The sequence below is a fragment of the Pistacia vera genome, unplaced genomic scaffold (assembly GCF_008641045.1).
Source record: "Pistacia vera cultivar Batoury unplaced genomic scaffold, PisVer_v2 Contig446, whole genome shotgun sequence".
NCBI classification, from domain to species: Eukaryota; Viridiplantae; Streptophyta; class Magnoliopsida; order Sapindales; family Anacardiaceae; genus Pistacia; species Pistacia vera.
Genome location: NW_022196275.1, coordinates 742,636 through 770,542, shown reverse-complemented (window position 1 = coordinate 770,542; position 27,907 = coordinate 742,636). Strand labels below are relative to the sequence as shown.

The 27,907-nt window shown below is 34.1% G+C and overlaps 3 protein-coding genes across 3 annotated transcripts; all 3 read left to right on the top strand.

Moving 5' to 3' along the window:
• The first annotated feature begins 9,513 nt into the window (after positions 1-9,513).
• On the top strand, positions 9,514-10,126 carry LOC116144511 (non-specific lipid-transfer protein 1-like). Its single transcript, XM_031429954.1, has 2 exons — positions 9,514-9,958; positions 10,067-10,126. Exons 1-2 carry the CDS (start codon positions 9,615-9,617, stop codon positions 10,074-10,076), a joined length of 354 nt encoding a protein of 117 aa, XP_031285814.1. The 5' UTR covers positions 9,514-9,614; the 3' UTR covers positions 10,077-10,126.
• Positions 10,127-15,532: 5,406 nt separating this feature from the next.
• On the top strand, positions 15,533-16,077 carry LOC116144499 (non-specific lipid-transfer protein 1-like). Its single transcript, XM_031429939.1, has 2 exons — positions 15,533-15,921; positions 16,018-16,077. Exons 1-2 carry the CDS (start codon positions 15,575-15,577, stop codon positions 16,028-16,030), a joined length of 360 nt encoding a protein of 119 aa, XP_031285799.1. The 5' UTR covers positions 15,533-15,574; the 3' UTR covers positions 16,031-16,077.
• A 5,551-nt stretch (positions 16,078-21,628) lies between these two features.
• On the top strand, positions 21,629-23,594 carry LOC116144532 (GDSL esterase/lipase At4g10955-like). Its single transcript, XM_031429973.1, has 2 exons — positions 21,629-21,736; positions 22,363-23,594. The coding sequence occupies exons 1-2, from the start codon at positions 21,642-21,644 to the stop codon at positions 23,315-23,317; spliced, it is 1,050 nt and encodes a 349-aa protein (XP_031285833.1). The 5' UTR covers positions 21,629-21,641; the 3' UTR covers positions 23,318-23,594.
• Positions 23,595-27,907: the final 4,313 nt, after the last annotated feature.

The window sequence follows — 27,907 nt, the reverse complement described above, 5'->3', positions numbered from 1 at the left end:
TAGGTCTATCCTTAGCATGTTCATAAAATTTACTCTATGTCAAAAGCTGCATAATTTACAGCATCCTTTGTAAATCCCAGTAAATGATGGATTATCAATGGGATGAAGTATGGTACTTACATGAAAACATGTGTTTTTAAATGCAAATCCAATAAAAATTACTTCAAATTCTTTAGTAAATTGATTTCCAGGAAAAGAATATATATACGAAAAATTGAATTTTGAAGAACGAAATTATACATGTAAACTACCTCTATATAGCTTGACGATTCGCTTGAAGCTCTTGGGTGTATTATTCAAGAGGTCATAAGTTCTAATCTCCATGATTACTAATAAGGGGTAGTCACTGGAGACTTACCTAACCGTTAATTTTAGGGTTCTGGAGGAATAGTCAAGATACGAATAAACTGATCTGGATACTAAAAAAAATAAAAATAAAAAAAATAATTACACATGTATACAAATTAATTCAAAACTTTTGTGTGGTGTGAATAGCTTTGCCCCTGGACAGAACCAAAAATGCTTGTAGATTCTCGGGAGAACAGCATTTTCCCACCCAAGGTTTGGTGAAACAACAATTTCCCATCCTTCAAGTTTGAAAATGATACATTTTCGCTGTTTGTTAAGTTTTATTATGTTTTTCGTTAATATTTTATTAAAAATTTAAAAATATCTTTAAATATTTAACTTTATAAATTTCTTTTAATTAGCCAAAAAGTCAAATATTAAAAAGTCAAAAAAGAAAAAATAATTAGTTCCACCTAAAAAGTTATGAGTAATGTTATAAAATTGTTTAAAGTTAAATGACCTTACTATTTATTTATTTATAATGTCATTAATATCTCATCACTATAATTCAATAATCTATTAAATTTATAATGTGTTTCATAATATAATGTTTTTCATTTTTACTAATTAATATGAAAAATCAATATTCCTAATTAATTAAATAAAAAAAAAAGAAAAATACATCTTTATACTTGAACTAATAAATAATCGAGTAAAGATTTTGATTTAATTAAATTTTAATTTATAATAAACTATTTAATAGTATTTTCAGCCATTCAATCAAATATTAACGAAAAAAACACTAACAAAATCTAATAAATGTTGAGAAAGTAACTTTACAGGTGGGAAAGTGTCATTTTCCCAAACCTCCCTAGATTCTCAGATGAAATAGCCAGACTGATTAGTAGTGTTAGCTTTTTGATAAATGGCAATTAACTTAATTTTATTACCTCGTCTTATATTACCAAAGTCGTCTATGGCTTTTATGAGGGTTTATGATGTTACCGATGTAGTCTCTCTATCGCCTTAAAGAATTTAGGTTTTTATTCTTGAGTTACGCATTTTGTAATGGGNGAAAACCTTGGGGCAATGTCATGTAAATTTCCTCTTGCAAGTCTCCTTGCAAGAAAGCATTGTCCACATCAAGTTGATAAAGAGGCCAATTGTTCATAGAGGCTAAAGCCAAAACTGTTCTAACAGTAACCATCTTTACAACTGGAGAGAAAGTCTATTCATAATCAATCCCGACTTGCTGTGTATATCCCTTAGCAACCAAGCATGCCTTGTATCTGTCTAGGGTACCATCAGCCTTATACTTAAGTTTATAAACCCACTTACAACCAATGGGAGCCTTACGAAGGGGCAAAGATACTAAGGACCAGGTTTGATTGCTTTCTAATGCTTGAATTTCTTATTGCATAGCATGGACCCAATTCTAATCTTTAGAAGCTTGTGTAAATGTAGTGGGTTCAACTAAGGAGAGATTGGACAAGAATGCTTTATAGGAAGGGGATACATTAGCATAGGAAACAAAATTGATAATGGGATGGTGTGAAGTATTAGCTGTAGGATTATGAGGTAGTGTAGGACAAACAAAATCTTGTATCCACATAGGAGGATTAGTATGTCTACTGGATCTTTTAAGAGCTGGAGGTGAAATAGGAGTAATACTAGGCATAGGAATATAATTAAGAGAAACAATCGAATCTGTAGTCTGGATAACAGGAGAATCAGCAGTAAAATGAGGAGTTGGAATTGACTCTAAAATAAGGAATTCTGAATTAATAGGAAAATGATTCAAGGAAGAAGTTGACAAGGCAAAAGGAAAGACATTTTCATGGAAAATGACATCCCTGGTGACAAAAACAGAATGGGTAGATAAATTATGTAAAATATAGCCCTTTTGGGTAAGAGAATAACCCAAGAAAACTGAAGGAGCAGCTCTAGGATGCAATTTGTCCTTAGAAGGTAAGATTGTAGCATAGGCCAAACATCCAAAGACCTTTAAATGATGCAAGAAAGGTTGTTTGTCAAAAAATTTCTCAAAAGGTGACTGACCCTTAAGGACTGCAGTAGGTAGTCTATTAATGATGTAGACTGCAGTTTGTACACAATACCCCAAAAAAATGAGTGGGAATATTGGACTGAAATTTTAAAGCCCTAGCAACCTCTAAGATGTGCCTGTGCTTTCTCTCAACAATACCATTTTGTTGAGGAGAATAAGCACATGAACTTTGATGAATGATACCCTAACTACTTAGGAGTTCATGACAATCTTTGTTAAAAAACTCTAAACCATTATCAGTCCTAATGCACTTAGGAGTCAAACTATATTGTGTATGGACCATACGAAGAAAGTGTTTAATGGTAGAGTAAGTGTCTGACTTGAATTGCATAAGAAACAACCAAGAAACCCTAAAAAATCATCTACCATAGTGAGAAAGTATCTAGCATTCCCATGTGTAGGTGTTTTATAAGGACCCCATACATTCATATGTAGTAAATCAATTTTTTTTTGTGTTTGAGATGTACTATTAGGGAAGGGTAACCTGGTCTGTTTAGCTAGAGGACAAACAGGACAATGCATAGAGTGTAAACTACTTTGAGCACTTGACAAACTGGGATGAACAAGAGGCAAAATAGAATAAGAGGCATGTTCTAATCTTTGATGCCATAATGCATAATCATGAGATGAAGATAATGACAACATGGAAATAGGCATTTTATTCAAATTCATCTCAAAAGGTACAATCTAAGATGATTCTATAGTATTGCAAACAACCTTATTTAACTGTCCTAAATCTGATACAAAAGTGGAAATTTTCAAATTTGGATTAAATAAATAAAGACCTTGCCCATGCTTACCAATCCCCTTCAATTTGCCATTGCAAAGATCCTGAATGAGACAAAAATCAAGATAAAAGGTAACAAAACAGTTATTAGAAGCAGTAAGTTTGGAGACTGAAAGTAAATTGTGATGGAAATCTGGAACATGCAGGACATTTAGTAAATGTAAGTTTTTATCCAGAACTACAGACCCTACATTTTTAACATACGTTCTTGTTCCATTTGGTAACCCTACAAGGTATTTTGCAAAAGGTTTTATAATAGTAGGTAATTGCAGAACAGAATAATCAAAAGTCATATGGTCAAATTGTAACGCCCTATTTGAGGTATGTAGTTAAATTATTATTGCATTGCTTGAATGTTTATTGATTTGTTCTCATTTGAGCTTGCATGTTGTTATTTTTGGTTGGTTGGCCCTTAATTGAATTTTGTTAAAGTTATTTTGAGTAAAATGTGAAGAAAATCCCTTAAACTTTCATTAGGGGTAAAATGGTCTTTTCACTCAAAATTAGTTGAAAAATTGGGGAGTGAAAAGAGATAGAATTTCATGGAGAATGTAATAAAAATGACGGCATTATTGTAATTGACTAAGGGACATAGATGGAATTTCTAAGAAAGAGCAAGGGCAAAATGGGAAACTAACTAACTAACTAACTATACATATATATATATATATATATATTTTTTTTATGTTATATCAAATTGAAGAGTGAAACCCTAGCCACTCTTCGACCATATGAACNGTTGCTCAAATTCAAGGTAAGTAAATCTAACCAAGTTAAGATTTAAGAAAATCAAGTGAGTAGAGATTTCTTTTAATTATGTATGTGTTATGATTATTGAGAAATTAAGATGTGATTGATGATGAATTATGCTTGTTGTTGTATATATTTGAATTATGAGAAGTGCTTTTGATTGTATGATGATGGGTTGAAGTTTGATTGAAGTTGAAAGAAGTTTGAGTAAACTTTTGAGAGTGTTTTTCCTTGACAGGTTTTGTGATGATACATGGGAGCTTTACTCCCATTTTTGATAGTTAAAGAAAGAAGAAGAGTTATAGCTAAAGTAGAACTTATGTTTGCACATTTATTGTTTGATGAAATGCCTAAGTGAAAAGCCTAAGTGAAAACTGTCTTGTCACAGCCGTGACTTTTGAGTGATTTTTGGGCATCTTACAGATTGAACTGGGTTGAGACCTAAACATAAAAGTTGTAGCCCTGTCTCTAAGCTTTAAAACGAGACCAAATTCGTAGCAATCCGATATGTGTAACCCAAGTTATGCCTTCTTGAGTGTGACCTATGCAGAATAACTATCTTGATGCAACATTGCATTTGTGCATTTCATGAGTGCATTAATGAGCATGAATCATCCATATGCATTAATTATGCATTAGAGAAAGAGTAAAAAAAAAGTAGTGAACTTTGAGTGTGAACTTTATTAAGAGAAAAGAGAGAAAAAGAGAATAGAGTAGGTTGTGCGATGGGAAACTAGTGAGTAATAGGTAGAGTATTCCCGCATGTACGTCGCATTGAGAGAGCGGTATGAGTATGAGAGAGAGAAGTGGTGTAGCCCGTGAAAGTGCATGCGGATGAGGGCTATACCCGAGAGTACCCGAGAGAGAGATTATATACTCACATGGCCAAGGGTTCCGAATCCATGCATAACCGAGTCCGATCGGCTAAGAACGAGTAGAAGTCATGGAGAGCGGGAGCGAGTCACTGCCGTGCCCCCAGTAAGATGAGGCCGTGACTTACTAAAGAGAGTTAGTAGAAAAGAGTTCTAAGAAAGAGAAAACAGAGAGAGAGAAACAGAAGGAGAAAACAGAGAGAAGTATAAAAGAGAGAGTAAATAAGAATTGTAAGGAAAGACTTAGAGAGAGAGAGTTACGGGGATAGATGACTAGAGGGTTTACTTACTGAGCATTATTTGTGCTCACCCCATTGTCTTTCTATATTTTTGCAAGATTTAGGTGAGGACACGGTCAGATGAACATCAACACGGGAGGAGGAATGGTTACACTGTCTACATAGTTTTTTGATAGTTTTTGTTTATGATACTAATTTTGTATAAAGAATGTATATGTTTAATAAAGAAAAATTTGGGCCCAACTACTTATGTTATTATACATGTATTTTCTTATGTATATTTTTATGAGTATTTGAGTAAGAAGTAGTTATTACACAGATGCTCCAGTATCAATTATCGAAATATTCTTATCAAGGTAAGACATCAAGACAATAGAATTACCTGCCAAGTTAGCAGTGGGAGGAGAAACATTCTCCTTTCCTAGCAATTGGAGGATGTGATTGTATTGCTCAGTAGTCAGAACAGGACCAACAACTGAATCTGAGTTTCCAGTGCTAACCATTGATCCTGAATTTCCCATATCCAATGACTCTGAAGTATGCACCTGATTGGCAGTAAATTTTGACTTAGAGTTTGCTATGCCTTTAGTGAATTGATGGTCAGGTGGATACCCATGCAACTTGTAACAAGTATCTCGTTTGTGTCCAGGAATGTGACAAAATTCGCATTCAATGTAGGGCTTCTTCCCCTTATATTTTTGGCGTTGATTCTGACCTTTGCCATTTTCAGAATGATTGGCATAAAGTGTTGTAGTTACTTCTGAATTCAAACTCATCCTTGCCAAGATTTTCTGACTTTCATCTTGATTGACCACTGAATAAGCTTGCTTGACATTCGGTAAAGGATTCATTAGCAAGATTTGGCTTCGAACCATGGAATATGACTCATTTAATCCCATCAAAGAATGCAGTAATTTCTGTTGATTCAGATGCTCCAAATATGCTTTTGCCGAGGCACTATCAGGTGCAGGAAGACTGATCAGGGAGTCCAACTCATCCCATAATGACTTCAATTTACTATAATAGCTAGCTACAGAATTAGTTCCTTGAGTTAGGTTAACAATTTCCCGATGCAACCCAAACACTCTAGTGCCACTCACTTTGTTATCTTGTTCTTTCAAATCTAGCCAGACCTATGTAGCACTTGTAGAGTAAACTATACCATTGAAGATCTCTTTCGAGGCTGAATTAAAAATCCATGCAAGCACAAGTGAATTACATCTCTCCCATTGTGGAACCAAGCTAGAATGTACAGTCGATTTTGTGCATTTACCATTAACAAATCCAAGTTTATTTTTAGCACAGAGAGAGACCGTCATGGCTCGACTCCAGATGCTGTAATTTTCAGCTCCAACAAGCTGTTCAGAAACCAGTACAGAGCCTGGTGTATCTGATGGATGGACATACAAAGGAGAGTTGGAGTCAATCGATTGAATGGTAACTTCTTCTGTCGATGTTGCGATATTTGATCAACTAATTATCAAATTGATTGGTCTAGAATCAAATTCAAGTCGAATCTACTAAGAATTTAGATTGAACAAATCTCGAACTAAAAAATTCGAAGGATGAAGCAAAAAAATCAAGTAGAAATCAAGTGTTCAAGCTGAATTGAACTTATCTGAATAAAAAAAGCTTCACTCTAATTGACTTATTCTCAGGTGAGGGTTGGAGATTCCGTAGCTCTAATACCATATTAATAAACGAGAGAAAAGGAAATGGAGTTGAATTTGGGAAAGTGCGAATCTGCTCTTTACTGAATGTTACTGTTTGTTTATATATAGCAGTAACTTTAGTCAACTGAAGTTACTTATTGACTGAAGAATAAAAGTAAATTACATGAATACCCTTTACATCTAATATACATATATATATTTAAGCAAATGAATAGTAAATGATGAGCAGTATTACATATAAATACAAACTTGACTTTCTTTTTTTCTTTAGATGATCGGGGATGTCCGGATTAGCTTACGCGCATCTTAATTAATCTCTCGGAATCTTGAAACTATAAGCTGAATAAGAGGTTTAGTGACTACATTTATTAGACAAACTCGACTTATAGCTTAATTTATGCAAACCAAGATGATCAACGCATCATCCAATTTAATTTGTTTTTAATTTAATTTTTTTAGCCATATTAAAACACATAGTTTAGATACATTAAAGTTTGTACATAGAGCTAAAAAGTTAAATTATTTATGAAAGTGGACGTGCTGTAATATATTAAGAGGACTTAAAATGTAATATATATTAAGTTAGAAAGTTTAATTATTTATGGAAATAAGATATTGGTTATTGAGTATTTGAGGGACGTTAGATGGGTGGAAAACTCTGGATTGATTATACCAAATATAAAACAAAAAACAAAAAAAACGAATTTTAATTAAATCCTCTTTCCGGTGGGGAGATCTTCAGTGATCCAACTTCAGTCGTCTAAACATAAGCCAATACTGAAGAAGTAAAGGGTTTTTGTTTTGAGTTTTCTGCGCAAGCCAATTATGGCTACCACTATCAAGTTTCTTTGCGTAATAGTTGCCTGCATGTTGGTGGCTGTACCAAAGACTCATGCAACTTTTCGAGTTATTCATGACTTGAAATGTAACCTCGTCCCATGCGTTAAATACATAAACAAGTTGAGAACAGAGCCGCCTGCTGCAAAGAAACGAAGGCAATTTACAAGGCCGCCGATACCAGAGAGAAACGGCAAGCGGTTTGCAGGTGCTTGCAGTCTGTGGCTAAAGAAACCTTCCATATCGACCGAATGGAAAGTATATATTTTTCATTCTCAGTTTTTATTTTTATTTTTATTTATTTATTTGAAGACAAAAAAGATGACTATGAAGGAATGAAATAGATGATGGGGTTATCAAAGAGATTCAAAAATAGAAACAGATAGATTTTAAAAATAGAAACAAATAGATTTTGTCTTGTTCGGTCAAACTAGTTTAGAAGTTTTAAAATTAAACTGATTTATTTGTTTATAATTTTTTGTTGAAAGAAATAAGTTGAAGGAAGATATATATATATTTTTTGTTATAAACACTTTGTTTATAAATTACTTTGATAAAATATATTACTATATTACCCTTTTTTAATTTTAAAATTTCATCTTATAACCTTATTTTTAATAATATAATACATTTTTTAGTCATTTTAATAATTAAATGTACTTATGAATCACATTTTATTAAACAAGTCACTTATTTATCAATAATTTATAAGTACTTTAATTAAATACACAATTGCTTAAATTTTAAATTCTTAGAGCATCTCCAAATGATTTTTTATATAACTCAAATTATTTATTATAAAGAGTTTATCCATAAAAATAAAAGTCTAACAGACTATTTATTCTTTAAATATAAATTAAAGAGTGAGTTTGACTCTCCACATCTAAAGATTGAAATTTCACTCTTTATCCTAATTTTAAATAATAAATTACAAGTTTCTATGCATTTTATTTATTATTTATCTTTCATATTAAGTTTTTTTATTGAAAAAACATATTCTCTTTCCTAAAATTTATAGAGTCTATTGGATTTGAATAAAAAATTTATTCTTTATATTTAAAAATTAATGAAGATACTCTTTATTTATATAAAAGATACTCTTTATTTTAAAGAACACTATTGAGGATGCTCTTATAATCACTAACTACTTGTAAGTTAATTTTTATTAGCTCCGCCAAACAAACTCTAATTATTTAATAAAATAGAAACAAATAAAAGCTTAGAGTAGCCCAAGTGCCCAACCCCATCCTGTTTGGGGCATCACAATGGAGACTGGAATCTAAAGCCTGAATGAGCTCCCTCCCATTAGGCCAAACATTCGAGAGTCAACTTATTAGTTCTTGCATTATTTAAACTGATAAAAATTAAAATGTTATTTTAAGTAATATGATATTTAATATCAAAGGGGCTTATATGTCAAAATAATAATTTAAAGATACACTTTTACGTGAAAAAACAAACAACTTAACATTGATAATACACTGTAAAAGGTAATATATATATATATATATAGAGTACAAATATTGGGGGAATTTTTTAAGATGAAAGCATTTAGGTATGTAAAAAACAAGAGTCGAACAATTGGGCTTGCCGAATCGGGTTGCGTGGCCCAACTCCGAGCCCACAAACTTTAACTCATCGACCCGCAAAACCTAATGCCTAAATGCCATAAGAAAATTAAGAATAATTCCTGGCCACATTTTGAGAGTTCTAGAAAACCTTGTTAGCCACATTTTTTTTTCATCTAATTAATCAATGTTGTTTTAATAATTTTTATTATTTATTGGACTTCTAAAAAAATATTTCCGTAAATTTTATACCGTCATTTTAGATACCATAAAATCAACCCTGTCTATGGGGATTTTATAATTATTTCTCATAATATTTGATAATATTCTAGAATATCTCCCAGTGAATTCAAGAGAGCCAGCTACCAACGAACCACCGCCTTCTTTCTTTTCACTTTCTCTCTCTTTACAAGCTTCTATAAAAGCGCCAGGTCTCCTTATTCTACACTCACTCAAGCGCATTCGCATTCTTACTGATTTCTCTCCATTACTTATAGTAAAGTTATCTTTTTTTTTATTTGTCTCATCAATCATAATGGCCAGTAGCCTGAAGCTTGTTTGTGTCTTGGTTTTGTGCATGGTGATGACTGCACCAATGGCTCTTGCCGTCGACTGTAATCAGGTGACCAGTGAACTGGCACCATGCTACGGTTACCTGATGACTAATGGTGAGGGTCCTGCCCCGGCAGACTGTTGCAGTGGACTTCAAGCTGTAAACAACGCCGCCCAGACCACAGCCGACCGCCAACAGATCTGCCAATGCTTTAAAAATGCCGCCCAATCGGCTTCCGGTATCAACACTAATACCGCTGCTCAGCTCCCTAGCAAGTGTGGCATCACTATTCCTTACCAGATGAGCGCTTCTACTAACTGCTCCAGGTTTTCAACTTTTGTTATTGATTTCTGAACTACTCTTTTTTTCCCTTTTAGTAATTTTAATTTCTTAAGCTTTTGATTAATTTCTTTCTTTGTTTGTGTTGCATGCAGCATCCAGTGAAGTGCATCATCTACTGGCGATTTACTGGTGAAGAGTAAAATATGCTAGTACGAGAAGAATAATAAATTTTATTAGTATCCGAATATATATATATAGATCTCCCCTGTGTGAGATCTGTCTGATATCGCAGTTTTAGTGTGTATCTTTTGATTTTGTGTCGTTACGACATCTATTTAAATAAGTTATGTTCTCTGTTTTATCTCTGCTCTTTTCCTTTCAATGAACAAGAACAAGCCATAATATTAACTAATATGCATGAGATCATAAACGACTATATGCCGTGTAATTTAATTGCATGAAACAAAATTCATGTCCTCGTTGAAACGAATGAAAGACAAAACACATGATTTATTCTGGTTCGTTTCTATTAAGAAACTATGTCCAACATTCAAATAGAGAATTTTATTGAATATCAATATTCAACAGCAATTACAACGGCAACTCACTCTCAATCTCCATTCTTTCACACTTTAAGTTTTTCACTATTATAGAAAATACATATTAGAAATTTAACCCTATTTGGACTTACTCAAAGCTAACCCGATCTAGGCTAAAATATTAGTAAACCAATTTTGAACATATAGGCAGACAATCCGTCAAAGGATAAGAGAAATATACACCATATCCAACACTCGTTAGTCGTTACCCATCAATCATAATTTTATATTTGTTAACATATTACAAGCTAATCGGCGTGGATAGAGAATTAATATAGAATATTGCTGCCTCCCTGCATATGGGAGTTAAAAGGTTATGATATGGTGGAATAATGTTAACGAACCTGTTTGGGGGGGGGTGGTGTGGTTTGTATAGGTTTTTTTTTTTTTTTTTTTTTTTGTAACTATTGAACCTAACCAAGGCACGTCCTGAAATAGGTGGTTTTGTTATTATTTTAATCTCTACTAGAGTTGTCTGATAGTATCATTCGTTTAGCTTGTCCTAAGATAAGGTGACCATTTTTGGCCTCTTATACATTCTTTTTCCCTTTTTACATATAAGTACTTAAACAATAAAAAATTTTAACGTATTTCTCGAGGAAAGAAGGTTCTTACTTCGTATGCAGGCAGCAGCATTAACAAATCTCACGTGTGGATGCTGCTGCATGCCTTCCAGATGATGGCACCACGCTTCTATATCTCAGAAGGGAAGGTAAATTAAGTTATGGGGGTCCAAATTTTGTGGTTATTGAATGAAAAAACTATAAAAAAATTAATAAATATGTTAAATTTGCTATAACGGAGAGCGATAGGTATAGTTTCATTTTTTCTAATGTTAATGTCATTCATGTTTTGTTGATTTGATTTTATAATATATGGTTTCTTTTACGTTAAATTTAAACGGACCTCGAGCACATATGTTTAATGTAAAATCATGTTAAAAGTTTACTTTATTTTACTCTACGTGGATGTGATATGATATTGAGAATAATATGGCTTACGTGTTGGTGCAAATGCATTTTTTTGCATCAACAGAAGTCAAAAATTTTTGCGATGAAAATCTATGCAAATGTTAGGTAAATCGGTGTTTGAATGCTAGTGTATGTTAAGATGATATAAAACACAAGATCGATAGTGGTTAGATTAGGTGTCACAATTGCTTAGATCTATTGTTATTTGTTTTGTTTTCTTATGTGTTTTCAAGTATAAGGAAACTCATTCTAAGTAAAAGGAGGAAATTTTCACAGCAGGAAAAGTGTTATAAAAGATCTTTCATCACGTTTGAGACCTGTTTATATTACGTTGCCTTGGGACTTGTATTAAAGAATCTTCTGATAGGGGGCACGCGACATGACTGTCAGCACAAATGATGCTACTAATGAATAACCTTGATAGACTTATAAGTGAAGTGTCCTCTCACAGAGTGAACATGTGGGCATGTAGCACATACAAACATGTGGGTTCAATTGACCCACTAACTTTTAAAAAAATAAAAATAAAATCTTATATATTTATAGAATTTACAAAATCACCACTTCACTTAGTTGTGGTGGCGGAGCTAAGCCACCGGATGCCGTTATCCGACCACAAGCCAAGTTGTTATTCTGTGCTATATTGACCTATCATTTACAAGATCACCACTTCACTTGTTTGTGGTGGCAGAGCTAAGCCACTGATGCCACAAAAATTTTCCAATTTTATATAAAATGTAATGATTTTAGTCCTATAAATAAGTTTCTTGGGCACCCCAGGTTTTGAAGTAACACTTTGGACCCATAAATGTAACTTCCCACTATTTTGTGGCCCCTCTATTCATTGAAGATGCCATTGTGGCCCCCCATAAATTTTAGGCTGTGCCCCTGCTTACATGTAAACACCACATAGATTACACATACCTGGACAGAAAAATTTCGGAAGGAATGAAACTATTCCAAAAAGAATCATAATTAGAAGAGTATATGTTTATTGCAGATTTTTTTTTTTTTTTTTGGGGTTTTATGATTCACAAATTGACATAAAAACTAGGTTGAGTAACTGTTAATAAAAAAGATTAGAAACAGAAGAAGAAGATAGAAGAGGTTTGCGTGGTGGCGAAATTGGGGGAGGATGCCATATGGAGAAGACAGAAGACAAGTTGTAATAGAGGTTGCGGTACTAAGTTAAAATAAAGGCAAAAAAATATGAAATACGAGTTAATTAATGAAAGTGTATTGAGTCATAAAACAATCTTTGATGAGTGGAATGGTGTTAGAGAGTGTCGAAACCACGACTAAACGTGCAGATAATAATTAAACTAGAAAAGTAAAGAGATACACGATTTACTCTGATTGTTCCAATAAGGACATTACGTACAACATTCGAATAAAATACTTTTATTGAAATATCGAAAAATTGTTAATAAATACAATGTAAATCACGACAGTTTACTTTTACTCTGTGTTTTTCTTTACTTTGGGTTTCTCACTATTACAAAATGCATATAATATGAAAATCATATCCTTTGGACTTGTCATATTCTAATAGAGAGAAGTGTGGGCATGGCAGCTTTTTTGAATTTTGAGGAAATTAAGTAGCTTTTTTCTTGGCAAAAAAAAAAGTTCTGCTGAGTACACTCACCCCCTTTAATAAGCTCTGCATACTCTATATATTGTTATTTTTACTTATAAATTTACCCTTATAATAGATTTATTAATGAAAAAATAGGGTTAATTAATTATAACTCAATTAAAGTTGAGAATTTATGTAAGATTTGATGAGTTTTTATTAACTTAACAACAACCACAAACCCTACATTCTCCTGGGTCCTGATCTCTCTATCTTCACTTCTTACAGCTTTCTATATAAACCTCAAGCCTGTCAATTCTGCGTTCGTTACTCAAGCCATTCGGTAAACAGTCTGTTTTGATTATTCTGGAGAATCCTAATGGCTAGCCTAAAGTTTAATGTTTGTGCCTTGGTTGTATGCATGCTGGTCATAACTGCAACAAGGGTTCATGGCTTCGGCTGTCGCCGGGTGATCGATAAACTGGCTCCATGCCTTTGGTAACTGGAGAGAGGTGGTAATGGTTCTGTGCCGGTGGCGGTGAGTTGCTGCGCCGGAGTCAAGGCCCTAAACTACACTGCCAGACCACCGCGGCTCAAATATTGACTTGCCAATGCTTTCAAACTGTCACCAACTCAATCAATGGTATCAACTCTAGTGCTCTACTGAAGCTGGCCTTTCCACCAAATGTGGACTCAACGTCACGCCTCTTATGCCATTTTCTTTCTCCTCATTTTCTTCATCTCGCACCTTACACTGCCGCCACCACCCCACCATTGCCATCTCTCCAGTTCCACTCTTCTAAATCTTATTCAAGAACCAAATCTAAACCACAAAATCAACCATAAATGAGAATACAACAAGCAATACATCAACCACATTTTTATTTCTTTTGTCCAAATTCATAATTTTTTTTTTATTTCTTCTCCAAGTTCTTAATGGCAGCGGTTGGAGTCACGTTTCGAAACCCAGCCGTGACGTTGAACGTTACTAGGCAGCTAAGCGAACTGATTTGATGCAACCTAATCCCACAAAAACACAGAATCGCATCACAACTCTTCCATCACAATTCACAGCCGTGGTTGGGGTTGATCACTGGGCGCTGCAGGTGGGGTTCGATTGCGTGCGAGGGGTGGCGATGGGCGTGGAGTTTGGTTGTGCACGATGGGGTGGTGATGGGGAGCAAGATAGGCTGGGCACAACCCGTAGCCAAGATTTCTAGTCAGTGGGGTCAAAAGATCTAAATTGATAAATTTACAATAAAATATATACTGAAATAATAAATATAAACAAAAAATATTTTTAAAAGTTATAGATACCAAATTATCAATTTTATAATTATCTTATATTCAATTAACCAATATATCAGAATTCGCATCACAACTCTTTCATCACAGACATGGTTAGGGTTGGTCACTGGGCGCTATAGGTGGGGTTCGGTTGCGTGCGAGGGGTGGCGATGAGCGTAGAGTTTGGTTGTGCATGATGGGGCGATGTTGGAGGAGGAGGACGAGGGAGTGTGGGAGGGTTATTAATGGATTTCAAATAGATGATGGGGTAGTTTAATTAAACTTGTAATAGTTACTACCATAGTTTGATTATGAAATATCAAGGGTGGTGACTGATTTTCTCTCAATTTTGTAAGCATGGACCATAAATTTGGCCGGGGCATTTATCTCTATACATCAAAATTAATTACTTATTAACAATTGTTTACCAGCTTGTTCTCTTTAATAATTCAATTTCCATTAACGGACTTGTAAAGCTCCAAGGAATTAACGTCAAAGGAATCCTCAAATTTTAAATTGTTCATCCACCCTCATTAATATAGAGCACATAAGCTGCTTTGGATGTTTTTCTTCTTTTAATGGTTTCAAATCAAAGACAAATTTAAAGATAATATCTGCTTATGGCTCCAATCAAATATATTTCCGTATGAATATGCTGATCATTCGTCTTAGAGTATCTTCAATGCCAATTATGCTCTTTATTTTTAAAGACTATCTTTTATATAAATAAAAAGTATTTTTATTAATTTCTAAATATAAAATATAAATTTTTTATTTAAATCTAATTGATTCTTTAAATTTTAAGAGAGATAATATATTTTTTTTTTTAAAAAGAGACTTAATAAAGAAAATTAATAAATAAAATATATAAAAATTTGTAATTTATTAATTAAAATTAGAATAAAGAATAAAATTTAACTTTCTAAATATAGAAAATAAATTTTAAAAAGTATAAAGGGTACTGATATTATTATCCTAATAATTCGTCTCATTAAATACATTTCGGTCGATCATTTGAGAGCATTTAAAGTTGCTCAACTGTAAACCCGACGTGAAAACGAAAGCATTAAATTAATCCAACTGTTAACTAGACCCCAATTCCTCCGACTCATATAGGATCCTAAAGGAATATTTTCTATATAAACACCTTAATCTATTACGATAATTCTCACACTCATCTTCAAAAGAAACTTCCAACTCTCTCTTATAATTTAAGCAAGTCAAATTATCATGGCTAACCCTCTGGCTCTTCGACTGGCTGGTTTGGTTCTGCTGTGCATGGTGGTGGGTGCGCCCATTGCCCAAGCTGCCATCACTTGTGGTCAAGTGTCAACCAGCCTCGGGCCATGCATAAACTACGTCAAAACTGGCGGGGCTCTACCCCCGGCTTGCTGCGCCGGGATCAAAGCACTTCGAGCGGCGGCCAAGACCACAGCTGACACCCAGGCGGCCTGCAAGTGCATTAAAAGCGCTGTATCAGCCATCTCCGGCATCAACTACGGTATTGCAGCTGGGCTTCCCGGCAAGTGCGGTGTCAGCATCCCTTACAAGATCAGCCCATCAACTGACTGCAGCACGTAATTAAACAAAATTTTTACACACTATTGTGAATATATATATTGCCTCATTATGGATTTTAATCCTTTATTAATTTTTGTTGTTGTTATGTGCAGCGTTAAGTACTGAGTTCGTGAAGAGAAGCAATACTTCTCAGAAGCAAAATATATTATATGGATGGAATAAAGTGGGAGCGAAGAATCTGTATCTTCTCATCTAGGGAGTAATCGTAGTGTTAATCTAAGTAATTGTATTTCTTTCACTAGACCTCGTATCCCACATTTTATATTTGACTACAAGATGTAGACTACTTTATTTTATGTATAAATGGTCTTATCTTGATTTGGTTTATAATGAACATCCGGTTGGCTGGTGCATTATCTAGCTTCAAGGTTAATAAAAAAAGGATAAAAAAATTGAAAATAGGTAAATACAGCAATGAACAAACTTGCTTAATGAATCAAACCAACAATAGTTATTAACAGATTCTGTAAAATAAATGTGTCCTCTCAAACCCCATAAGAAGAAGAAGAAGAAGAAAGAAACTACTGATTCTTCGTAACCGTAGTAAATTCCATCAATTAATTGTCTCTTCACCATCACAATCAACTGCGAACGCATAACGCGATGCATAAACCATTGGACAGAATTGAAGACAACGAAAGCTGATTGCCGTCAATTGGACGATGATGTTGTGGTTATAAACACATTTCTGGTATTACGTGAAGCTCTTCAATTGGTGCTAACTGGGACTCGATAGCTTACCAAACCGAGAGGCTACAGAGGTTGAACCCACAGATTTTAATGACTGATTAATTCGTATGTCCAAAGCCAAAAGGAAATAACCAAATGGGTTTCTTTCAGCTTTACATATTTCCTGCTTCAAGGACAATAATGCTGTAGGTACTGCCACTGTCTCATTAATTCAATGAAAGCTGACTGATTCCCGTTACTGTTAGGTTCATCTCATTGATTCTTACAAACATTAGAAACCTTGGGGTTTTTTTGTTTTTAATGGATACATACAAACCTAGATTTGACTTTAGATCCTCTTATATTTGAATTTCGAATGGTGTTATTTGCAGGAGAGAAAATATTGTTTTTAAAAATATGCGTATTAATTCTTTTTTAGGTGTTCATAATTATAATACAAATTTTATAGATTAAGGTTTAGTTGATAAATGTATCATGTATTATGTCTTCAATGAGAACAATATTTAAACACACTGACTTCATAGATGATTTTTTTTTTTTTTGACATAAATTGATGTCACATATAATTAAGGAAAGAGTATAAATGAAATAATAAAGTTAATACTAATTAATGAGAATTAGTGAAAAAGAAAGGAAACTGTATTTCGTGGTCACCGTCCTAACCCTATTAATTATGTCTGATATTCAAAAATGGAAAATAATATACAGCCTCTCTTTTCGTGCTGCCAAACCTAACATTACTTCTGTAAAAGGGAAAAGTTTCGGAGAACCACATTTTTACATAAAATGTGACACACTTTATAAGCTATTAAATCAAAACACTTTGGATGGTTGAGATTCAATTCAATACAACTCGCATAATTAAACCTTTTAAAAATATCATATTTAAATACATTCTCAACCATTCAAATACATTAACATAATGGTTCAAAATTTGTGTCACAACTTGTGTTAAGAAAAAGGGCTCCCAATCCTAACCCATTTTGTAGGAATTCTAATATGAATTCCACTCAATTCTAACAATCAATCCCAAAATCTACATATTAATTATAGAATACTGATGATATGAATTCATGCAACCTCAATTCATATACCACCTTGTTTCAACCAATTTCAACTCAACATAAGCTAGGATTCGTTTGCAATACCCTAACACAAATCCGGCTAACACTCCACAAGCATACAGAACCCCTATGACAACTTTAGAAAAACACTTTTCATCTAATCTCAATCAACACAAACTCATTCCACTTCAAGTACACAACACAAATTGGAATACAAACAAAACAAGTCAAACCCGAAATTGAGATGAATGGTAACTAAACGGGAAATAACTTACAAGATAGATGATCAATGATCATTCAAGCCCAAAGGAAATCCACCAGCTTGAAAAATCAATCCACCACTAAGCTTGGCCAAAACTTGGGTAAGAAATTCAAAGAGAAAAACAATTCTCCAAGAAAAATATTATTCATATAATATTCGTTGTCTAATTCATATTATGAAAGAATAACCTTTAAATAGGCTTTACAAAACATAAGAATTGCCCTAACAAATATTACAAAATCTTACATAAAATATTAATGGTTAATTCTCCACCATTCAATTATAAAATGCAAACCATACTCATTTAATACAAAGGACAACCACCTCTTAAATTAAAGATCTATGTCCCTAATTGCATTTTACTTGATTTTACTTCACCAAATTGAATCAAATAACATCCACACCTTGATCATTAAAAAAAAAAAAAAAAAAAAAAAGTTAAATTACATGGAAAAACATTCGAGTTTGGGGGATTTGTGTGTTGCTTTTCTAATAATGGTAATTTAAAAAAAGTGGAATGTATTACACGTACAAAATTTGTATACAAAGTGATGCTTTTATATTAATTCATCTATTTATTTTGTGTCACATGTATACAAATTTATACCTATAGTATTTCTTTATGCTTTTTAAAATTTGTATCACAAAAACAGCAATGAACAAACTTGCTTAATGAATCAAACCAATAATAGTTATTAACAGTTTCTGTAAAATAAAAGTGTCCTCTCAAACCCCATAAGAAGAAGAAGAAGAAAGAAACTACTGATTCTTCGTAACACCGACGACAGAAGATTGCGAACGCATAACGCATAGTAAATTCCGTCAATTAATTGTCTCTTCACCATCACAATAGATTACGAACGCATAACGCATGCATAAACCATCGGACAGAATTGAAGACAACGAAAGCTGATTGCCGTCAATTGGACGATGATGTTGTGGTTATAAACGCATATCTGGTATTACGTGAAGCTCTTCAATTGGTGCTAACTGGGACCCGATCGCTTACCAAACGGAGAGGCTAGAGAGGTTGAACCCACACATTTTTATGACTGATTAATTCGTATGCCCAAAGCCAAAAGGAAATAATAACCAAATGGGTTTCTTTCAGCTTTACATATTTCCTGCTTCAAGGACAATAATGCTACAGGTACTGCCACCGTCTCATTAGGACAACACTTTTCATCTATTCTCAATCAACACAAAGTCATTTCACTTCTCTACACAACACAAATTGAAACACAAACAAAACAAGTCAAATCCGAAATTGAGATGAATGGTAATCAAATAGAAAATAACTTACAAGATAGATGGCCAAGGATCATTCAAGCCTAAAAGAGCTCTACCAACTTGAAAAATCAATTCACCACCAAGCTTGGCCAAAACTTGGGTAAAGGAATTTAAAGACAAAAACAATTCTCCAAGGAGAATACTATTCATGTAATATTCATTGTCTAATTCATATTATGAAAGAGTGTCCTTTAAATAGAGTTTACAAAACATGAGAATTGCCCTAACAAATATTACTACATCTTACACAAAATATTAATGGTTAATTCTCCACCATTCTATTACAAAATGCAAACCATGTCCATTTAATGCAAATGACAACCACCCCTTAAATTAAGGATCTATGTGCCTAATTACATTTTACTTGATTTTCCTTCGCCAAATTGAATCAAATAGCATCCACGCATTGGGCTTGGACTAATTAAGCTTCTCCCCACTTGATCTCCATGGATTGAGCTACACAAAAGGGTTTGTGCCATGTCTTGGACCTTTAACACATCTTGAACAAGTTTGTGAGCTTTCTTGAGTGATTGGACTAAATGTTGTCCTCCTTGTAAGGCTTGGGCTCCTTGAATCTTCAATGAACAATCTTTGCATGTTTAAAGAACACAATGAGCTTGGATTCTCATCAACTGAATTTAAAGCTTAAGGGTTAGAAAAACCTGGTTCTACCATAACTTTTGAATTCCTTGAATTCAGAAGTAGTGACCAGTCTTTCTTTCTAGAAACGTTCTAAAATGATAACTTTCAAATGGGATTCAGTGCGCGATCACGTTTTAAAAAGAGGACTTAGCCAAATTTATAACAATCTATTGGGTCTTTCTATTAATTATCTAATAAACTCTAAAACTCGTTACAAGCCCAAGCTTATACTTTTGTCAACCCAAATTATTCAATAATGAAGTGTATTGGATAATCCAGGAATGATATATCTCATTGAGCTATGCATTTTCTCAGTTTTATTGAGCCAAAATATAATTAATGCCCTCTTGACTTTTGGGCTCGTTATTGACTGCAAAGTTGTGGTTGGAGGTGGGCTGTCTTTTTTTTGGCAGCCCCTCCCGTTGGGTGAATGTGCTTCCCCTTTTGACCTTGTACAAATGCTTTTTGCCTTAGTATATTTTTAGACCCTTGTATCGTTCTTTTCCTTGGCCCTGTCCAGGGTTTTTGATTGGAGAGCAGCCGTTTCCGTATGTTGTAATCTTTTTCTTTTTATACAATTGTCGAGATTACCCAAAAAATATATATATTTTAATGTAGACTTATGTCTAATGTCATGCACATTCTAAGAAGAATATGATTAGCTAGCTTGCAAATGTTGAAATCACAACTAAAACACACAACAATGAAAGTAGAAAAGTAGCAAAAACAAATCGATTTATTCTTATTCGTTATCAATGAAAGGATTACGTCCAACATTTAAATAAAGTAGTTTTATTGAGTTTCAAAAATCTACAAAATACAATAATATAAATCTGCATCGAATGTGTTAGCATTAGGTCTATGCAAAGTATGAATCATATCTAACAATAAATATGCAAATACCGTAACGTTACATAATTTCAATAGTCAATATAAAAAAAAATTAAGAAAACAAAAAAANTATGTGTGTGTTCTTTGGTAGACGTAAATTCTCAATACCCCACTTTCATGTTAACAAATTTGTAACATAGAAGGTTAAATTTGTGACATGTTTAAATGTGGGTATAAATCAGTTAATGACTGGTTTTTAGATGTTAAACGTTATTCAATGTTAATAAACTTTACATTTTTTTTCTTTTTTCCGAAACTTTAGTAAACTTTACATCGATTAGATGTGAAACAGTCATTGTTATTAGTCATTGAGTGTGTTAATATGGGTATATTCTTTTTTGAGTATATGGACGAACAACTAATTATAGAACGAGTACATCTCATATATTTTGACGTGGGATGGGATCTCTTGGTTGGTTAATTGTACGGCCGAGAGATGTAACAAATTTTTTGCCTTTGATAGAATTCAATTACAAGGCTTGATGATATAATGTGTTGGGGTATTTTATTTCTTAAAAAGAAATTGAACTACGACTTGACCAAAGCTTTGCAGGTATCATTAATGGTTGATTGTATTTCTTTGCAAAAGGGTTGAAGGGATTTTGAAGGAAATTTAGAGTCATTCTACAGATTTTGCATCCATCCCCCAATTTTAATGTTTGTAATGAGAAACTTTGGCCTATATTAACCAAATAGGCTGTGCAAAGACTTGTTAAATAACTCGCAATAGACATTTCAGAAAATTCTTTTGGGATTTTTCTGGGGTTATCATCCCTGTAATCTGGGTGAACTATATTTTGTTGAGAGAAATTTTTATTTTATTTTATTTTATTGTTGAATTCCTATTTTCCGTTCTGCAGCGGCTTGTAGGGGGTATATGGAAGAAAGGGAAACGGGAAAACAAGAGGCAGTGGCATCTGTAAGGGAAATTTTTGGCCTTTCCGGACCTTTATACCTCACTGCTGTTGATTGGTAAGACCATTTCTTTCTCACATTGTTCATTGATTTGGAGTAAGTACATTTACTCGGTTGTTAAGATACTTGGGGCATTGAGCCTGCCAAGGTTAAACTTGATTTAAAAAATAAAAAAAATAAAAAAAAATAAAATTTGGAGCTTGACTCTTGTGCTTTATATTGATGTTGAAACCTGTTCTATTCTTTAACCGCTAAATGAAACCAGTTTTTAGCAGGGTTCTTGGTGTGCTTAGAATAGAATTGATAAGATAGCCGGAGTTGGGTTATAGGACGAATGTTTTCAAATGTAAAGTAGTATAATAATCAGGTCGTTGCACCCATTTTGGCTGGCTTCATAATGATAATCTGGCTGAAAATAGTGCACAATTCATAGATACATGTTTAATTGAAAAATTATACAGAAGTTTTGCAACAGCATAACTAGTATTCAGTTAAATGTCGTATAGGTAAAATCCAGTCAGGATTCATTTTTCAAAAAATTTAGGCTCTGCCTAATAGGAAGTTGCTTTTGCTGCTAGGCATATGTGATGGACTTTCTACCTGATTATCCTATGAATTAATCAATTGAACTTTTTGTAACAAGTGTCTTCAGGTGTTATTCTCTAATTTATAATATATTACAGGGAAAATTCACATCACCGAAGATCAGTTGCTGCAAGCTTGGTTCAAGGAGTGTACATTCTAGAACGCGACCGCCAACAGAAGCGCCAAGGGCACCAATCTCATGCTTCTCCATGGTGGAACTTCTTCCACTTTCAATTAATTAGTCCACTTATAGATGATGTTGATTTCTCAATCTTTGGTGCGATTTATGAATATAATTCATCTGTTTGTGAACATAATGCCCCAAAATATGTTATTGCCTTCCGGGGTACACTAAACAAGCCAGATTCCAGATTAAGAGATCTTAAGCTAGACATCCAGGCCATCCGCAGCAAACTTCATCAAAGCTCCCGCTTTCAGCTTGCAATGCAGGCCGTCCAGGATTTAGTTGCGGTAGTAGGAACAGCTAATATTTGGTTAGCTGGACATTCTCTGGGATCTGCTATTGCGTTGCTTGCAGGAAAGAATATGACCAAGCTAAATTATCCTATTGAAACTTACCTTTTCAATCCACCATTCTTTTCCCTCCCCATAGAATGTATTAGTAATCCAAAGGTGAAGCACGGGATTCGCATTGCAAGAAGTGTTGTTAAAGCAGGGATTGCTATTGCTGTAAAGGGCCAACACCATAGTTCTCAAAAGGATGACTCTTTTTTTGTATTATCTGACTGGGTTCCTTACCTATTTGTTAACCCAGCTGATCATATTTGCTCTGAATATATTGGTTATTTTGAGCATAGGAAGAAGATGGAGGAGGTTGGAGCTACAAAGATTGAGAGACTTGCAACACAAAATTCTATAGGGAATATGATCTTTGGTGTGTGTGTGAGGGATTGCGAACCCTTGCATCTGCTGCCTTCAGCATATCTGACTATTAATATGAGTCAGACTCCGGATTTTAAACGAGCACACGGAATTCACCAGTGGTGGGATCCAAGTTTTGATGGCCAGTCCGAGCTTCATTTGTTCAGGTAATGTATGAACTTTTCTCCTTTTAGGATTCCTTGGTGAAGAATTCTGTTTAATCACACTGCACAAATCTGGTGGGAACCTGCTATGTTCTCTATGAATTACTTTGGTTCTCTTAATTGTAACTATCTAACCAGCTAGAAGGCCGCCTAATGATGTTGATTGTTCATCACCAAGGAACTTCTTGTGTTAATTAAACATTACCATTAGTAGTTATAATGTATGGAGAAAATCATGAGTGGAGGAACTTTCTATGGTGTTTTATATATCCTTGTAATAGAAGATGAGATATTTTTGCACATTGACCTCTTGGTCTTTGATCTGAATCAGTTGTCTGAATTTAGTTTCATCAAATTATTTGGGTTTCTAAACTTTTCTATTCATAGATTGTGCTTTAAGGACATATTTGGTGAGTCTTACTATATTATATAATAGCACGATAATAAGTCTCAAAGACTTGTATAATTACGAGTAAACGACATGTTCCCACTCGAGGTTAAGCGAAATGACAAGTTTCCACCCCTAGTTTCTTTTATTCTAGATACCCACCCTTAAAGTAACACTGTTAATGACGGTTTGGATTCTGACATATATACAGAAATGCTATTACCAAACTACCTTTCACCCCATTCCAAACCACCACCCCAACCCATTCTAAACCATCACTACAACCGGCCAAACCACCCATTTCCAATCCACCACTGAAGCCGGCCCACCTTATAAAGAAGCACCCACCCTCCTCTCTAAAACAACACCCACCATGAAGTAAATCAACCCAGCACAAACACATGCAAATAAACCCATGCTATCCGGATGGCTATGAACGTAACTCACACTCATTTACAAGCAGAGATGAAGTTGCCGGTGATCGTTTGTTAGTGTTGCTCAGCTTAATCAGCGGCATTGTTCTAGCAATGCCCTGTCTTCTCTTTACATGAATTGAACAAATGCAAAGTTTTTGGGTGGTTGGGGACTCTTTACGAACAGGGGAGGGTGAAATGGCTGGTTGGGGACTTTTGGAGAATAGGTGTTGGGGGCAGTGCTGGATTTGGGAAGGTGGGAGGTGTTCGACGGCGATGGGTGGCAGTACGGCTCTTCACCCAAAAAAAAAAAAAAAAAACCTTCAAAATAACAATCAACAACCAAACTTCGTTCAATCCAACAACCACAACCAAACTTCGATTTTTTCTCAACACAATCACCACAACACACAACAATCATCAATAAAAAAATTATATCAAAAAAGCAATAAATATCATGTCTCTCTCAAGCAACTGGACTTTGACTCAGTTTGGCCAGCAAATGAAACTTCTCGGCCGGACAAATCAAGCCGACATGTGGCTCTTGCATCGCGCCTTTGGCCAACGCAAGGGCCTCAAGTGCCGGCTAGATCTGGCCAGTAGTAGCCACCGCCAGAGAGAGGAGAAAGAGAAGAAGAGAAGAAAAGGAAAAGGAAGAGAGAAAAAGAAGAAGATAGGAGGAGGAGGAGGAGGAGGAGGCAGAGATGAAGAAGAAGAAGATGGGAGTACACAGAGTTGGAATCTAGAATTTAGTAAAGGAAATGGAAGAGAGAAAACGAATAAAATGACTATTTTAACCTTCAACGGTTAAAACAAAAGAGACGGTGTTATTTTAACTTTTAAGGGTGAGAATCTAGAATAAATGAAACTAGGGATAGAAACTTGTTATTTCGCTAAACCTGGGTTGGGAACATGTCGTTTACTCTGATTCTCTTATTGTGGTGAAATAACTTTTCTCTAAGGTTAATTGTTTCTTAAGAAAGTTTGATGAATTAACTGCATCCAATTTTCTGAGTGGGCTTTTTGTATGGAATCCTTGATAAAAAATTTCCATATGGTATTTTACAAATTTCTTAAAATATAAATAAATAAATAAATCAGGGTTTGGTCATATATAACCAACTCAATAATCAAAATTTTCTAAAATGCTTAAGCTTTATTTAGAGAATAAATGTATCTGTAAAATCTAATAATTTACCAATTATACCTTGAACGAAACAATAAATGATATGTTTCTAATATATAAAACTAGACTATGCTAGATTATATAAGACACGAAAATCTAGCATTTAACATTATAATTTGACAATCTAATTACAGTATGCTAAACTATGTTAGATGGTGTTAAACTTGAAAACTTAACACATTCCAATTATTGCCGTCTTGTTAATTTTCATTAAGGGCAATTATGTTAACTATGTTAAGCCATGTAATTTTATGATTAAATATGTATTTAAAACAAAATATTGACATTTTGATGAATAAAAATTAATATCAAGTATATGAGAATATCTGAAAAGGAATAAGGCCCCGTACATTTGATGGGGTTTTACAACTCAACCTATCACTTTGAATCTCGAATTAATAACTTGAGTTGCCTCTTTAATACAAAAGGATAAATTTAACACAATAGTTTTAAAGTTTAAAGTGGGATCAGGTTGACGAGTTTTACGCATCTATAATGATACATCATTACATATTAAATTATCTTATCATTTGGGAAAAAATTGTAATATTGAATAAAATGAAACACGTCTACGAGATGGAGTTGATTGGTTATCAACAGTAAAAGTGCTGTTTGACAAGTTTGATATGCTCTCCTCTTGTTAAATCAAATCATGGCAGACAAGGGGGCCATTTGCTAAAGAAAATTGGAGAAAATTATCTTTTAAGTTGTTTTATACATTAAATTTTGTATTTAAAATCAGTAATTTGGTCCTTATAAACTTGGACCTTAGTACAAAATTCTCTCATGTTAACCCAAATTTAAAACATATTTCGATCTTAAAGGGTTTAGTTGGTGAAATGAAAAAGGACTGGAAATGGGAGCATACGAATATTTTAATAATCGGCCCGGGGTGAAACTCGACAAAGAGGCCGGGTCCCGGATTGACTGGTGTTAAAATAAATTTAAAACATGTTTTAATAATACACTTTCTTCTTAGTATCTCTCAATAAATTAACACATATAGCATGATAATTTGAGTGTTTATACCTAAAACCCATTACAGTTACAACATCCACCAAGAGCAAAAGATAAATTGAATTGATAGCTTTAATAGGTATACAAACATCATAAAAGAACCTCGCAAAAGTCATGTCTACTCTCCACTTGGCTTCTTTTCCTGCCAAAACACTCGCAATTGAGGGTTAGTTCTCAAAGCAAAATAATCACTAATCCCCATAGGTCTATTTCTCTTAGTCCTCGAAGCACCTTCATTCACGATCATTTATGATAGAGAGATCTCTTTATAATCTCCACCTAACATGTCACTCTCAAATCCATTACTGCTAGCACCATAAGGATTTGCATACTTACGAGCCTTAGCTTTTTCTTTATTCTTTACCCAAATTTCTTTTAGTGCCTCTTGCATTTGGAATCTAACATTATAAGGAACTTTTGTGCACTTTCCAATTTCCCCCTTCAGTCCCGCTAGATGTAGTTTCATATGATAAAATATCTTCCTTCTAATTACCTTTGAACAATATGGTCATGTTAATATCTTCCTTCCATTTTGATCAATGCCCTCAACAACATGTCCCAATGCTACACCATTCCTTTTTTGGAAAGATTTTGAGGGAGCACCTGTAGACATAGAATGTTGCACAGACCAATGGTCTTTATCTCTTCCATGGCAACCAATAACAAGAAGCAATCATATTGTTAGATCTTTAACTCAACCCAATTGAACCCAGATTCAGTTTGTAAATTTGCAGTTTGCAAAATAGCAGGTTGCAGTCTGCATTGTTTCTGTCTTTGCAAATTGCAGTTTCCAAACACAATCCAAACTGCTTTGTTTCCAAACCGCAAAGTGCAAACTGTAGTATTTGAACTGCACAACAAACTGCAAGCAAAACTGTAGTATGCACTCTGCAATGATAGAAAATTGTAAAACTGCAAACTAAAAAAAAAAAAAAAAAAAAAAAAAAAAAAAAAAAAAAAAAAAAAAAAAAAAAAAACTGCAAACTCAATCCAAAAAAAACTGCAAAACTGTGCCCCTGTTTGTTACACTATTTAAAATCATTTTTTTGTTATCCTATTTAGATTAAAAAACAAAATATATGTTTGTTTACTTATTGGGCCAGTTCATTTAGAAAATTAATTCAACTAAAATAAGATTTTTTTTGTCTCAAAATGAAAATGGGTCGGACTTGTTTTCTATTATCCTATTATATTCAACTCAAAACATTTTTCCAACTCTATTCAACTAAAAACAATTACATTTCACTCCTTCCAATCTGAAAATTAATCCACCTAAGACCACCATTGCCTGCTAGCAACTACCGTCGGTTGTCGTGGTCGGAATGATGCACAACTAGTCAGATCTAGCTGGTCGTGTGCTGATCTTGCCGTTTCCAGCTGGATCTAACTGGAAAAAGCCAAATCTACGGCCAGATCTTGACTGTTGTTGACGGCCAGAGATCTGGTTGTAGCTCTGGCCAGAAACAGCCATATTGGCCCACAATTAGCCAGATCCAGCCGATCGCACGCGGTTCTGGCGACTATCGGCTGCCGTCCAACGGTGGTGGTCAACGGCCGACTGTCCTCTTGGGTGGCTGGAATGCTTTAGTTAAT

Excerpts from the sequence above, each read along its gene's own strand:
- LOC116144511 (XM_031429954.1), top strand. The coding sequence starts at position 9,615 with ATGGCCAGTAGCCTGAAGCTTGTTTGTGTCTTGGTTTTGTGCATGGTG.
- LOC116144499 (XM_031429939.1), top strand. The coding sequence starts at position 15,575 with ATGGCTAACCCTCTGGCTCTTCGACTGGCTGGTTTGGTTCTGCTGTGC.
- LOC116144532 (XM_031429973.1), top strand. The coding sequence starts at position 21,642 with ATGGAAGAAAGGGAAACGGGAAAACAAGAGGCAGTGGCATCTGTAAGG. Across the intron at positions 21,737-22,362 it reads TACCTCACTGCTGTTGATTG|GGAAAATTCACATCACCGAA; the intron begins GTAAGACCATTT and ends AATATATTACAG.